Here is a 15,298-nt window from a genome sequence, read left to right on the forward strand (position 1 = left end):
GTTATTGAACTAATCCTTATTTAGACCATTTGGCATTATGGAGTGAAATTGTATTACATCTAGATACTTTTTTTCTAGAGATTTAGATGCTGCTAGAGGTTTCTACTATGCTCCAGGTTAAGTTAACCCGTTATGCTCTGCACTGCAACAGGAAGTGGTGCATTCCAGCCTCAGCACAAAACTCAAGGAGGAGGTCCTAGGAAAAAGGGGAAGTTCTATTAGGGAATGGATAGATTTCCAATTTCATGTCCTGTAACTCACCTTTTGCCTGTAGTGACACAGACTGGTACTAATTTTTATCATAGCTTTACAATAATTCCAAACTCGCCTTTAAACCTTTTAGGAAGAGATATGATGCATAAAATGGGAATGGAGATTCTGTTTTTGAAACCAATGTCTCACTGTCTTTTCCTTCTGTCCTCATGCTCTCAACCGAGCCACAGCCACATCCGGAAGATTTCTTCCAAGGTAGTACAGAGGTCCTGCCTGATGAACCGAATTTAGGTGAAGTTAACCCTAAATTATGGGCCTCTCACAAAGATGAGGCAGGTTTAATCCAGGTAAAACCGTATCATGCACTCATGAAAACACACCATCCGATTTTTGTTAAACAATATCCATTGTCGAAAGAGAAGAATGTTGGCATTGCTCCAGTTATTGACAATTTATTGTCACAAGGTGTTTTGATCGAGACACATTCACCGTATAACACACCGATTAATCCTGTCTTGAAGGCAGATAAAAAATGCTGGAGGCTAACACAGGATTTACGTGAGATTAATAAATTAGTTATTCCGTTAGCTCCTTTGGTGCCCGATGTAGCTACCATTGTTAACTCTATACCAGCGACTCACAGATTTTTTACTGTGATTGATCTTTGTTCTGCTTTTTTCAGTGTCCCTTTGGCCTCAGAGACGCAGCCACTTTTCGCATTTACCTATAGGGGACGTCAATTCACCTGGACACGTCTTCCTCAGGGTTTTGTTGATTCGTCAGCCGAATTATGCTAAGCCTTTTCACCTATATGTGCACGAACGTGGTGGTACGGCTGCGGGGATCCTAGCCCAGGAACACGGTGACAGATATCGCCCTGTTGCATATCTTTCCAAATCTTTAGAAAACATAGCACAAGGGTTGCCCTCGTGCTTGCGTGCAGTGGCTGCTGCGGCTCTGATGGTCCGGGATGCTGAGAAAACGGTGCTGTCACATCCTTTGATACTGTACACCTCACATCAGGTAACAGCTATTTTACACAACCTCAACACACAACATATGACAGCACAACGTAGATCTGGTTATGAGACCACACTCTTGGCAACGGAAAACTTAACTATTAAGCCTTCTTCTCAGCCGCATTCAGCTGTAGTAGCTCATGTGATCTGCTAGACGATATTGACCTAGATGGTTTTGACGACACACATGATTGCCTTAAACACATTGAACAGGAGACCTCTTGTAGGCCCGATCTTTTAGATACGGCCCTGGAAGAGGGGGATTGTCTATATGTAGATGGTTCATGTTCAAAACCTTCTGATGGTGTGTATTTATGTGGATATGCGGTTGTAAGATTACCTGATGTAATAGTTGAAGCTAAATCATTACCATACACATCTGCACAAGCTGCAGAGTTGGTCGCACTCACAAGAGCATGTCAGTTGTCTGAAGGTAAAGTAGTGACTATATACACTGATTCTAAGTCTGCTTATGGTGTTGTGCATGATTTTGCCGAAACATGGAAGCAAAGAGACTTTAAAACAGCTGATGGAAAGCCCATAGCACATTTTAATCTTATAGGTGACCTTTTAAAAGCTGTTCAGCTCCCTGCCAAAGTGGCCATAGTGAAGGTTAAAGGACATGCCGTAGGTGATTCAGAGGAAATTCAGGGAAATACATTAGCGGATAAAGTAGCTAAGGAAGCAGCAAAACAACCAGTAGATTTGGACACTGTACATACAAATCCTGAGATCTCGATGATGTCACATATCTCCAATATACCAGACATTGACCTAAAATACTTCAAAGTCAGCCTACTGAGGAGGACATTGAGTATTGGGCTTCTAAACAATGTAAATCAGATTCTGCTGGTATCATTAGAGATGTAGATGGCAAAATTGCTCTTCCCAAACTAGCTTTAATAGTGTTGGTGAAGCATTACCATGGGATGTCACACATTAGCATAGCTAAAGTCATACAGGCTATAAATGCATTATACTGTATTGCTGATGTAGCTAAAACAACCAAGCTAGTGTTGGATTCATGTTTGACTTGTGCCAAAACTAACGTACATCGACCTGTACAACATACTGCTTACTTTTCCTGAAGCCCCTTTCCAACACCTACAGATAGATTTTACACATATGCCCGTTGTAGGAAATTTGAGATATCTGTTGGTTATAGTTGACAGAGAATGCTAAAACGGTTGTCAAAATATTAACAAAAGAGATCATCTCTAGGCTTGGTATTCCTAGTGTGATTGAAAGTGATAACGGCACACCTTTTGCTTCGAAGGTAACACAACTTTTGGCTAAAAGCTTAGCAATTGATTGGCATTTTAATATTCCTATCACCCACAGTCAGCTGGAGTGGTAGAGAGAACAAACAGAACCATTAAGGAACGTATTACTAAAGCCTGCATTGAAACAGGCCGAAATTGGACTGTTGTTCTCCCGGCAGTGCTCACAGAAATGAGAATGACCCCATCTTCAACTACTAAACTGTCACCTTTTGAAATTTTAATGGGCCGGCCTTTCCCGACCCCATGGGTCAGGGGACGCACTGGCATTTCTTCCTTAGGTAACCTGGAAGTGATGGTGGACGACTATCAGTGCTGATGTCTCACTAACTCTTCCTCTGCCCACAGATAAGCCAACACACCCTTTTGTGCCTAATCAGCAGGTCCTGATACGAAGTCTGAAGCCTACCAAGGTCGGTGAGCCGAAGTATCTGGGTCCAGCGAATGTTCTAGCTGTAACCAGAACTGGAGTTCTGACTGATCATCAGCCACAGTGGATACATGCAAGCAGGATCAAAACAGCACCCACTTAATCTGTGCACTAATTGGTCTGTTGGCCTAAGAAGCCTACCTAAGTGAGTATTCAGGGCTGAAACAGTTGAGAGCCCACGGAAAGATCCTTTCTTTATAGTAGAAAGGGGGCCACCTCCGGGGTGAAGATCTGACTCACTTAACTGTTTGTTTAGCTTACCCTGATACCTGCTCTAGGTCTAAATTCTAAACAATATGTGCATAGTTGTAACTAGACTCCGAATTTTCCTTATTCTCTTTGAACACATTATTCAGAGAAGCGATTGTACCTGTATACCTTATAATACTGCTAATAGACATACTGAGCAAGCACTGAGAAATAAATGTCTCATGATGTCTTGGAGAACGTGAAACATCTGCTGAACAAAGTTTTTTTGAGAAGATTAAGAGTTTGTTTATGAGTGTTGAACACTATTTTGTTTTAGGAATGATTCTTTTATTGATTGTTGGAATTATACTTTGTATGTTGCCATGTTTGATGATGATGGTAAGACAGGCCATAAAGGCCTCGATTGGAGTGGTGATGATGAAGGATTATATGCATGTAGGGAAAGAATGAAATGGAATCTCTATGTTTTTGTTTGTCTTTGTCTTTTCATTTGCAGTTTGTGTCACTGATTCTGTTCCACGGATGAACATCCTATGTTTTGGTGTGTGATGCTAAATCATAAATGATTTAAAGTGGCCATTGTTAGTGTTAAGATGGTTTTCACACTGTTTCACACACATTCCTTTGTCTGCTCAGTGTCTATAGAATATTTACGATGTTAGTCTTTAAGGTAAACCACATTACACACACCACATTACATTACACCACACTACACCACACTACACCACACCACACCACACCACACCACACTACACCACTACACTACACTACACTACACTACACTACACCACATTACACTACACTACACTACACTACACCACACAACACTACACTACACGACACCACACAACACTACATTACACCACACCACACAACACTACACTACACCACTACACCACACACCACACTACACTACACTACACCACACCACACTACACTACACTACACCACACAACACTACACTACACTACACTACACTACACTACATTACACCACACTACACCACACACCACATTACACTACACTACACTACACTCACACTACACTACACTACACCACACCACACCACATTACACTACACTCACACTACACCACCACATTACATTACACCACACTACACTTCACTACACTACACCACACCACATTACACACTACACTACACTACACTACACTACACTGCACTACACTACACCACACCATTACACTACACTACACTACACCACATTACATTACACCACACTACATTACACTACACTACACTACACCACACCACATTACACTACACTACACCACACCACACCACACCACATTACACTACACTACACTACACCACACCACACCACACCACACCACATTACACCACATTACACTACACTACACTACACACACACACCACATTACACTACACTACACTACACTACACTACACTACACTACACTACACTACACTACACTACATTACACTACATTACATTACAATACACTACACTACACCACACCACATTACATTACACCACACTACATTACATTACACTACATCACACCACACCACACTACACTACACTACACTACACCACACCACATTACACTACACTACACTACACCACATCACACCACACCATTACACTACACTACACTACACTACACCACACCACACATTACACTACACTACACTACACTACACTACACTACACCACACACACCACATTACAAAACACTACACTACACCACACACCACATTACACCACATTACACTACACTACACTACACTACACCACACCACATTACATTACACCACTACACTACACTACACCACACTACACTACACCACATTACACTACACTACACTACACACACCACACTACATTACACTACACTACACTGCACTACACTACACACACACCACACCACACAACACTACACTACACCACACGACACCACAACACTACATTACACTACATTACATTACACCACTACACTACACTACACCACACCACACCACACTACACTACACTACACTACACCACACCACACTACACTACACTACACTACACTTTACTACATCATTCATGTACATCCTGACACTCAGCCTAAATAAAAACTATTACTATTGAACAACACTTAAAAATTTATGTGTGTGTGTGTGTGTGTGTGTGTGTGTGTGTGTGTGTGTGTGTGTGTGTGTGTGTGTGTGTGCAGAACAGAACAATGATTGTGGTTTTATAACTAAAGTGTGCTGCATTTACCTGCTGATCAAATGCTGAAGATAAACAAGCAGACAGGAAGTATAACTACAGTAACAGCTGCTGCTCTCTGTAAAGGAATGCTGACAAACCTGTAACCTTATCCCTGTAACTTCCTCACTAAAGTCCACACACAGGTTGTCCATTAAGGTGTGGTTTAATTTACAGTATGTCTGGTCTTTCCACAATATCGTGTACATGTAATCTGTTAGTAAGATCCACCCTCCACTTTATACTCCACCCTCTGGAATGTAAAACAGATTAAACCAGTTCACTGTTCAGTGTCTCTTTGTTTATGAAGTTTTCTGGAAGCCACACTGAACATCTACACTTGTATCTAAATATATAAATAAAAAACTGTTAATAAACTACTAAATGAATGGGTTAATAACACTAATTAAAGGGTCAGGTTTTGTGTTTTAGTTGTGTTTGTTGACAGATTTACAGTGTTTACATTGAAACTCGCATTACAGTAGGATTTGAAGAAATCTAAACTCTAATGAGATTATAGTGTACGACTGAAACACCCACATAATGTGAGCATCCAAATCCAAACATGACTGTGAAGAAGAAATGTTAACTATATTCTAACTATAAGTATCGAAGTATAGGTAAATATCCCATGTGCACACACACACACACACACACACACACACACATCAGATTCACATATACAGAGAAACAGATATTATTGATATGAGGAGTTTGATCACTAAGTGAAGAAATGAAATCAAAGAACTTGAAGATGAACACAGTGTTTCTGTGTTTTAGTCTGATGGAGAAGAGATCCTGTTCCTGTTGTTGTTTGAAGCACCAGGGTTCAGGAGGAACATTGTTTCACTGTGTAATGCGTCAGATATATACTGTATGGTTGAAATGACAATAAAAGCTTCTTGACTTAAATCCCAGCTGTGTGTCCATGAAGAGTCAATGCATCTTCCATTTAAATTAAAGGCAGTTCTACTGATCTACTGTAAAGACGATTAAAAATAATCCTAAATAACACATTAAAGATATGTTAATATGCCACTAAAATGATTTCCATTGACATCTTTGTCAATGTTTTTTAAATTGGTGATGTAGTTGATGCTGTATGTCTGAACAAAACACAAGCCATGAGGTTAGAGAATAATTCCCAAAGCTCAAAGACAGAACCATGTTCAGACACAAATCCTGGGAAGGAAACAAAGCTGAGAAAACAGGGGAAAAAGGGTTGTAGTCTGGAAGGTGACCAAGAGCATGGATTTAACACTTTTATTTAAATACAAACAAAGGATTTCGAGAAAATCGAGCAGTGTTTAATCACCTGGACCAACCCTGGGGGTCTTTTCAAACAGTAAAAGGTCATCGCTCTGCCTCTGAGCTCCCTCAAGGACATCGTTTGGCCTCAGGACTCCGTCATGGGCGTCATTCCATCTCTGGTCTCCGTCCAGCAGGCCTTCCATCCTGTCAACCCTGTTGACCCCAAATGAAGATGGGTTCCCTTTGAGTCTGGTTCCTCTCAAGGTTTCTTCCTCATAACATCTAAGGAGTTTTCCTTGCCACAGTCGCCATGGCTGCTCATCAGGATAAACACACACCATTCACCTTAACTGTTGATTTCTGTAAAGCTGCTTTGAGACAATGTCTGTTGTGAAAAACGCTATACAAATAAACTTGACTTGACCTGACCTGAGTGCTCCACCCAGCCTCTGGTTCTCACCAAGGTCGTCATGCTGGTCCAGGTTTCAGCGGTGGGGATGGCTCTGCTCCAGGCCTTTGTGGGGGATGTCGGTCAGCTCCTGACCTCCATGGTGGGCATCCCTCAGCCTCCAGTCTCCGCTAAAGGCGTTACTCCGCTCCCGGTCTCCCTGGAGAACCCCTCTCTGCTCCAGTCCTCCATGGTGGGCATTACGCAACCTCCAGTCTCCACAGAGGACATCGCTCTGCTCCTCCCCTCTGTAGTGAACATCACTCCGTTCCAGACCTCCACAGTGGTCGTCACTCAGACCCTGGACACCACCGAGGGCGTCTCTCAGCCTCTACTTTTTCGCTTTGGGGGTCACTCGGCCTCCGGACTCTGTGGGCGCTGTGGGCGCTGCTGGGTCCCTATCCCTCACCGGAGATGTCTCTCTGCCTCCGGTTTCCGCCGAGGACGTCATGCAGCCTTCGGTCTCCTCCGAGGACGTCGCTCTGCTCCTGGCCCCCGTGGTGGGCGTCACTCTGCTCCTGACCTTTGCATTGGGCGTCTCTCCGCTCCCTGTCTCCGCTGAGGGCATAGCTCCGCTCCAGGTCTCCGTGGTGGAAGTCTATCCACCTCCGGTTTTCGTGAGGGCGTCGCTTTGTTTCAGGTCTCTGTGGTGGACGTCTCTCCACCTCCAGTCTTTGCCGAGGGCTTCGCTCCATTCCTGGCCTCTGCGTTGGGCTGTGCTCCGTTCTGGGACCCCACTGGGGTCGTTGTCTTGTTCCAGCTCTCCACAGGGGTGGTCGCTCCGCCTCGGGCCCTTGTCCTGGTACCGTGGCGGTTCCAGCCGGGTGACCTGCGACCCTGGACGATTGGAGGGGCATCCTCTGAGTGTCCCGGGCCACCGGCTTTCATGGGTTGGGGCGCCCAGTGCCGCCTTTTGGGGGTCAGGAATCCCCATGCCTTGCCCCCTTCGGCACCCCTTCAGAAAATGAAATAGTGAGTGTTATTCTCCTCTTGTTCTGGTGTGGAAAAAGAATGGTGATCTGATGATTTGTACTGACTTTCGATGGTTAAACGCCAGAACAGTAAAAGATGCCCATCCTCTACCACACCAGGCAGACGCCTTAGCTGCTCTTGGGGGATGCTTTCATGTAATTCAGGAGGTACTGAGCTCCAACAGATGTTACCACTTTTGGATTTGAATGTTTCAGAAGGAGAGGAAGCAGCTTCAGCCTCCTCATCAGACTCATCAGATGTGTCTGTGTCTTCTGGTTGATACTCTACATTGTCTTCCTCAGAGACCTGCTCATCTGTTTCGCAATGCTGCTGTGTCCTCTGTATTATTTTCAGCGAAGAGATGATCGAGAGCTTGGCTTGTTGTAAATCTACTCATTTTTTGCATGCTGCAAACTGGAGATATGCACTCTGCAAGTCACCAATTCTAAACTGAATTGGTCTTATGCATGTCTTATAGATGTCTGGGTTTTTTTGTTTGTTTTGTTTGTTCTGGGAAGGCGAGAAACAGGCAAAGAGAGAAGCCCCTAAGTAAAGCTTACAGGGTTAGAAGAGGAGCTGTCTGTCAGTGAGCTGTTGGCTGACTGTGTCAGTGAGCTGACAGCGTGTCTATGATTTTAGTTTTGGTACTAATTATTGTTTTAAAATGTTATAACTGGGTCGAAACCGACCCTAACAACACAAAGGTAATGCATTTTAATCAGAAAATTCCTGAAAAAAGTAAAAAAAAATGTGATGCAATGAACAAATTTATGTGGTTCATCTGTGCACTTAAACCTGAAAAGGGGTCGGTGCCGACCCTAACACAAGAGGAAGGTTAAAGCGTATGTATCGATCACTCATGCAATTACAAGCTGTGACCAACAGCTAGTGCAGAGAGTGCTGTTGCAGGCTGTGACCAACAGATGGTGCAGGTGTACAAAGTTTTAAGCTGAGAGTGAAAGCGAAAGTCAGAACCGCCTTTTAAAGAGGAACTTGAAGGACTAAAAGAGAAACGCAGGAGAAAAGCAGGAGAAAAGCAGGAGAAAACGGTAAGTAAAGTGAAATGTAAGAGTATAAAAGGTGAAAGTTATAAATATGAGTGAGATGAAGAACAGTGCTGCTGTATTTGGTGTGATATGAAGAGGATTTTTCTCTGTAAGTGAACTGTTCCATCACACACGGTTCTAGAACCCACACACTGTGCGCGTGATGAAGTGTTTTATTAGATTTATTATCATCATCATAAAACACTACACACTGCTTATAGAATAAAGAAATAAAAGCTTTCAACTCATGTCACATTTAAACCTGTGAACATCAGTTCCAGCACTAAAGGTTTCTTCCTAAAGTCACAGCTGCAGATAAACAGGAAGTGAAGCACAGCGCCACCATGTGAGCAGAGAAACATAAAGAACACAGAGAGACTCCCAATCTACAGCTGTGTTCCACATTTCACTAGATTTCACTCAGCTTTCTTTTCTACACCACATTTTACACTCCGTCTCTACTACATGCTGGATCTCTACACACTGTGCATAAGTATTCACCCCTTCAGCACTGAAAATATACACTTATACCATGTTCAGTCTGAATACTCCATTCTGATTGGCTGGATGGTGTGTGTTCAAACCTCTCTCTCTCTCTCTCTCTCTCTCTCTCTCTCTCTTTCTCTCTCTCTCTCTATTAAAACTCTGTTATTTGATCTGTTCGGTCAGTTTTACTCTGCAAACATCATTGACCAGGTGATGATCCATGACTAAGATGTGAGATCTTACACCATGTTAATGCTCTCTGCTTCACCTCGGGCTGTTCTTCACCTCTATTATTGAATCTGTTCTGTGGAGAACTTGTCTTCTAGAAGAGGTGGGAGGTGGTGGTGCTGGTGTGTGTTTGGTTTTGTAGGTAAAGATCAATGTGGTAAATCTGATGTGAGAAGCTACAGGAAGTCAGTGGAGGAAGCTCATAATATTGATGTAAAAAGTCCACAAATAAAAGAGGAAGTTGTGAAAGTTTTCACCTGCATTCATCTGCAGACTCCCGTCCCTGAGAAGCTCCTCAATCACTTCTGCTTCCATTTCCTTCAGAATCACATCATCAGCAGAACAGAGTCGATCTGTGTGTACATTAAGTGTCATGTGATGTCAATATAAATTCTGTGTGTGTGTGTGTGTGTGTGTGTGTGTGTGTGTGTGTGTGTGTGTGTGTGTGTGTGTGTGTATGAACACAGGATTTCCAACATGAGTCTCTCTGCAGAACCAGACACAAAATCAGACAAGAGGTGAGAGAGAGAAATCTGATCATTCAGCAACAATAATCAGATCAGACTCACAGATCAGATCAGATCTGATGTGTTTATGACTTTATTGAAACTCATATAAAGATGTTGAAGAGCAGCAGATATTATTGATATGAGGAGTTTGATCACTAAGTGAAGAAATGAAAGGACTGTAATAATAAATAATAATAAAGTAGTTTAAGATGAACTTACACACTGTCTGTGTGTGTTTTAGTCTGATGGAGAAGAGATCAGACTCACCAGATCCCAGCTGTGTGTCCATGAAGAGTGACCAGTCGATGAATCGTCCACTTCACTTTAAAAGCAGTTCTACTGATCCGAGGTAAAAATTCTGTAGAAAATAAAACTGTGTGTGATTACAGACAGAAACCTGCTCCAGATATCTGATCTAAACTTCACAACACTGTTTATTAAATCTTTTATTCACATAAAAACATCTCCCACAGTAGCTAAAGCTCTAGAATAAAAAGAAGATAATGGAAATGTTCTTGACCAGACTTGGCCAATAAACCTGATTCTGATTCTGAGTATTTTCTCTGATGCTGGAGTTCTGATTACAGCTAAATATTTTAGTTTTATTTCTTTTAATTGTATTCATATTTTGTCTCTAATAACATCTGTATTTTAGACTCTTTCAGAGAAAGAGAGCAGGCTCATCAGAATCCAGCTGTGTCTCCATGAAGAGTGAACAGTCAATGAATCATCCACCAATCATACAATTAAAAAATGAACAGGAAAAAAAACAAGAAGTGTCTACTGATTCAAGGTAAAGAGGAATACAAGTCATAGGTTTAAAGGACTAACCCCTACAGCTCAGAGACAGAACTGCTTTGAGACACACATTTGGGAAAACAAAACTGTAATATTTTTACAGCTTTGAAGGCCCTTAAGAACCCATAAGCTCCAACAGATGATGTTCAGAACCACAGCCAAGTTAAGCAAACAAAATAAATGGGTTTACATCTGTGGTGATTAGGAACCTAAAAGTTGGTCTGATGGAAGTTCAAAGATGCATCATGCTAGTGACAGCTGGTTCCAGCATCTATAGTTTCCTCGCCTGACTTTACCATTACCATTTATCTGTATATTTTCCACAGATTTCAAAAGAAGAAATTCAAAAGTAGCAGCAAAACAGAACAAGATAATCAGCCAAGCAGCACACTGCAAACCGGTAAGGGCTTTAATTCATGATTATTTTTGCACTTCAAATTCAGAGGAAGAACTTCAGGAGTGCTTTACATCACCTTCTTAAAAAACAATTTTGGGAATAGTGGAGATTGGTCTGAAATCTAAAATTAAATATAAACTTACATATAAATATAAAGGTTTTCTATGCATGGAATTTATCAGTATTTAATAAAAAGTATATATAAACACATTTTTAAAGCATCATTTTATATTTCTGAATAGAAATATTTTTTATGTAAAAAAGATTAATTTTGAATAATACCATTATGAAGTGTTTGTACAATATTTCCATCTTATATTTTTCTCTTGTTTATTAGAGGAACACCGTGTCTCTTTGTGTCACACAATCCTCAAATCCAACCTGACTGAAAAGTTTAAAAGAGTTAATGAAGGAATCTCACAGCATGGAAGTTCAGCACTTCTGAATGAGATCTACACAGAGCTCTACATCACAGAGGGTTGGAGTGGAGACGTCAATAATGAACATGAGGTGAGACAGATTGAGACACTGTCCAGGAGACCAGCAACACAGGAGAAACCCATCAAATGTAATGATCTCTTTAAAGACAAGTCCATCAGAAGTGTGCTGACTAAAGGAGTTGCTGGAATTGGAAAAACAGTCTCTGTGCAGAAGTTCATTCTGGACTGGGCTGAAGGAAAAGCAAATCAGGACGTCACCTTCATGTTTCCACTTCCCTTTAGAGAGCTGAACCTGATGAAGCAGAAACATCTCAGTCTGATGGATCTTTTTCATCACTTTTTCCCAGAAATGAGAAAACTAGAATTAATAGACTGTGAGAGGAATAAAGTGGTGTTGATCTTTGATGGTCTGGATGAGTGTCAACTTCCTCTAAATTTCCAGGACAATGATAGATTGAGTGATGTAACAGAATCAGCCTCAGTGGATGTGCTGCTGACGAACCTCATCAAGGGAATCTGCTTCCTCTGCCCACCTCTGGATCACCTCTCGACCAGGAGCAGCCAATCAGATCCCTCCTGAGTGTGTAGACCAGGTAACAGAGGTACGAGGGTTCAGTGATCCTCAGAAAGAGGAGTACTTCAGGAAGAGGATACGTGATCAGAGCCTGGCCAATAAAATCATCACACACATGAAGTCTTCAAGAAGCCTCCACATCATGTGCCACATCCCAGTCTTCTGCTGGATCTCAGCCACTGTTCTAGAGAGAATGTTGGGTGAAGCAGAGAGTGGAGAAATCCCCAAGACTCTGACTCAAATGTTCACACACTTCCTGATCTTTCAGATCAAACACAAGGACCAAAAGTACCATCAGAAATGTGACCCTGATCCTCAGCAGACCAGAGATAGCATCATGGCACTGGGAAAACTGGCCTTCCAACAGCTGGAGAAAGGAAACCTGATGTTCTATGAAGAAGACCTGAAAGAGTGTGGCATTAATGTGAGAGAAGCTTCAGTGTACTCAGGAGTGTGTACTCAGATCTTCAGAGAGGAGTTTGGGCTTCACCTGGGGAAGGTGTTCAGCTTTGTACATCTGAGTGTTCAGGAGTTTCTGGCTGCTTTATATGCATTTCTCTCCTTCATCAGCAGAAATGTAGCACAACAACAAACCACTGATCTGTCTGATCTTTTCACCAAATCAAACATGTCTGAGTTCCTCAGGAGTGCAGTGGAGAAGACCTTACAGAGTGAGAATGGACACCTGGACCTGTTCCTCCGCTTCCTTCTGGGTCTCTCACTGGAGTCCAATCAGACTCTCTTACGAGGTTTAATGCCACAGACAGGAAGTAGCTCTCACAGCAAACAGGAAACGGTGGACTACATTAAAGAGAAGATAATCAAGAATCCATCTCCAGAGAAATCCATCAATCTGTTCCACTGTCTGAATGAACTGAATGATGTTTCTCTGGTGCAGGAAGTGCAAACTTATGTAAACAGAGGAGGTTACAGTTGTCTCAGTAGACCCAGACTCTCTCCTGCTCAGTGGTCTGCTTTGGTGTTTGTGTTACTGAACTCAGAACAGGAGCTGGACGAGTTTAATTTGAGGAAATATGATCCATCAGAGGAATGTCTTCTGAAGCTGCTGCCGGTGGTCAAAGCCTCCAGAAAAGCTTAGTGAGTATTTTACTATATATATATATATATATATATATATATATATATATATATATATATATATATATATATATATATGAATATATGTATATATGTTGATTTTGCTGAATTAAAATTAATGTAAAAAAAAGTGTTGTCTCTGAGGGTTACGATGTCGGACTCCTGATTGGAAGATTTTGAGTTCAAATCCCAGCCTACACCAACTTGCCACTGCTGGCCTGCTGAGCAAGACCCTTGACTAACTCACTTCACTACTTAGTGTATAAATAGGATAATTGCAAGTTGGATAAGGGCATTTGCTCTATTTGTAATAGAGAGTGTGTTAGAGAAGTGAAAAAAAGAGTGCAGGTAGAGAAGTGAAGAAAAGAGTGCAGGCAGGGTAGAGTGCGTGCAGAGGAGTAATAGCAGGAGTGAGGGTGGTGCAGGACATGTTTGAGGACAGTATGACAGCAGTGAAGTGTGCAGTAGGACCAACAGACTGGTTCAAGGTAAAGGTTGGATTGCATCAAGGATCAGGCCTGCCTGCTCCCATTAGGGGGCGCCACAGCGGATCATCCATCTCCATTCCCCCCCTGTCCTCTACATCTGCCTCTTTCACACCAACTACCTGCATGTCTTCCCTCACCACATCCATGAACCTCCTTCTTGGTCTTCCTATTTTCCTCCTTCCTGGTGTCTCCATCCTCAGCATTCTCCTACTGATATACCCCATGTCCCTCCTCTGCACATGTCCAAACCATCTCAATCACACCTCCCTCACCTTGTCACCAAAACGTCCAAGATGTGCTGTCCCTCTAATAAACTCATTTGTAATTTTGTCCATTGTCGTCACTCCCAAAGAAAACCTTAACATCTTCAGCTCTGCTACCTCCAGCTCCACCTCCTGACTTTTACTCAATGCCACTGTCTCTAATCCATACAACATCTCAGGTCTCACCACAGTCCTATAAACTTTCCCTTTCACTCTCACAGATACTCTTCTATCACAAATCACTCCTGCTATCACTCTTCTCCACCCACTCCACCCTGCCTGCACTCTTTCTTTACTTCTCTAACACACTCTCCATTACTCTGCACTGTTGACCCCAGGTACCTGAACTCCTCCACCTTCTCCACTTCATCTCCCTGCAACCGCACCCCACCACTGCCCTCCCTCTCATTCACACACATGTACTCTGTCTTACTCCTACTGACTTTTATTCCCCTTCTCTCAGCATGTACCTCCACCTCTCCAGGATCTTCTCCACCTGCTCCCTACTCTCACCACAAATCACAATATCATCCACAAACATCATAGTCCATGAAGACTCCTGTCTGACCTCGTCCTTCAACCTGTCCATCACCACTGCAAACAGGAAAGGGCTCAGGGCCGATCCTTGATGCAGTCCAACCTTCAACTGAAACCAGTCTGTCGTTCCTACTGCACACTTCACTGCTGTCACACTGTCCTCATATATGTCCTGCACCACCCTCACATACTTCTCTGACACACCTGACTTCCTCATACAATACCACAACTCCTCTCTCCACCCTGTCGTACGCTTTCTCTTAATTCACAAACACACAATGTAACTTCTTCTGATCTCCTCTAACTTAATTCCCCTGTAGTTACTGCAGGTCTGAACATCTCCCTTATGCTTAAAGATTGGTACCAGCACACTCCCAC

At 42.5% G+C, this 15,298-nt stretch overlaps 2 protein-coding genes across 3 annotated transcripts in view; both read left to right on the plus strand.

Moving 5' to 3' along the window:
• Positions 1-15,298, plus strand: part of LOC124377092 (NACHT, LRR and PYD domains-containing protein 3-like) — a 68,386-nt gene that overhangs the window by 40,964 nt on the left and 12,124 nt on the right. The gene's annotated exons all lie outside the window — the stretch shown is intronic.
• Positions 9,024-13,633, plus strand: LOC124377097 (NLR family CARD domain-containing protein 3-like). The gene is given in 7 exon segments (XM_046836414.1): positions 9,024-9,105; positions 10,284-10,334; positions 10,567-10,674; positions 10,981-11,118; positions 11,450-11,523; positions 11,858-12,473; positions 12,475-13,633. Coding segments are annotated over 6 exon segments (2,136 nt in total). The 5' UTR covers positions 9,024-9,105; positions 10,284-10,293.

Source organism: Silurus meridionalis, chromosome 23 (genome assembly GCF_014805685.1).
Source record: "Silurus meridionalis isolate SWU-2019-XX chromosome 23, ASM1480568v1, whole genome shotgun sequence".
In the NCBI taxonomy this organism is placed as follows: Eukaryota; Metazoa; Chordata; class Actinopteri; order Siluriformes; family Siluridae; genus Silurus; species Silurus meridionalis.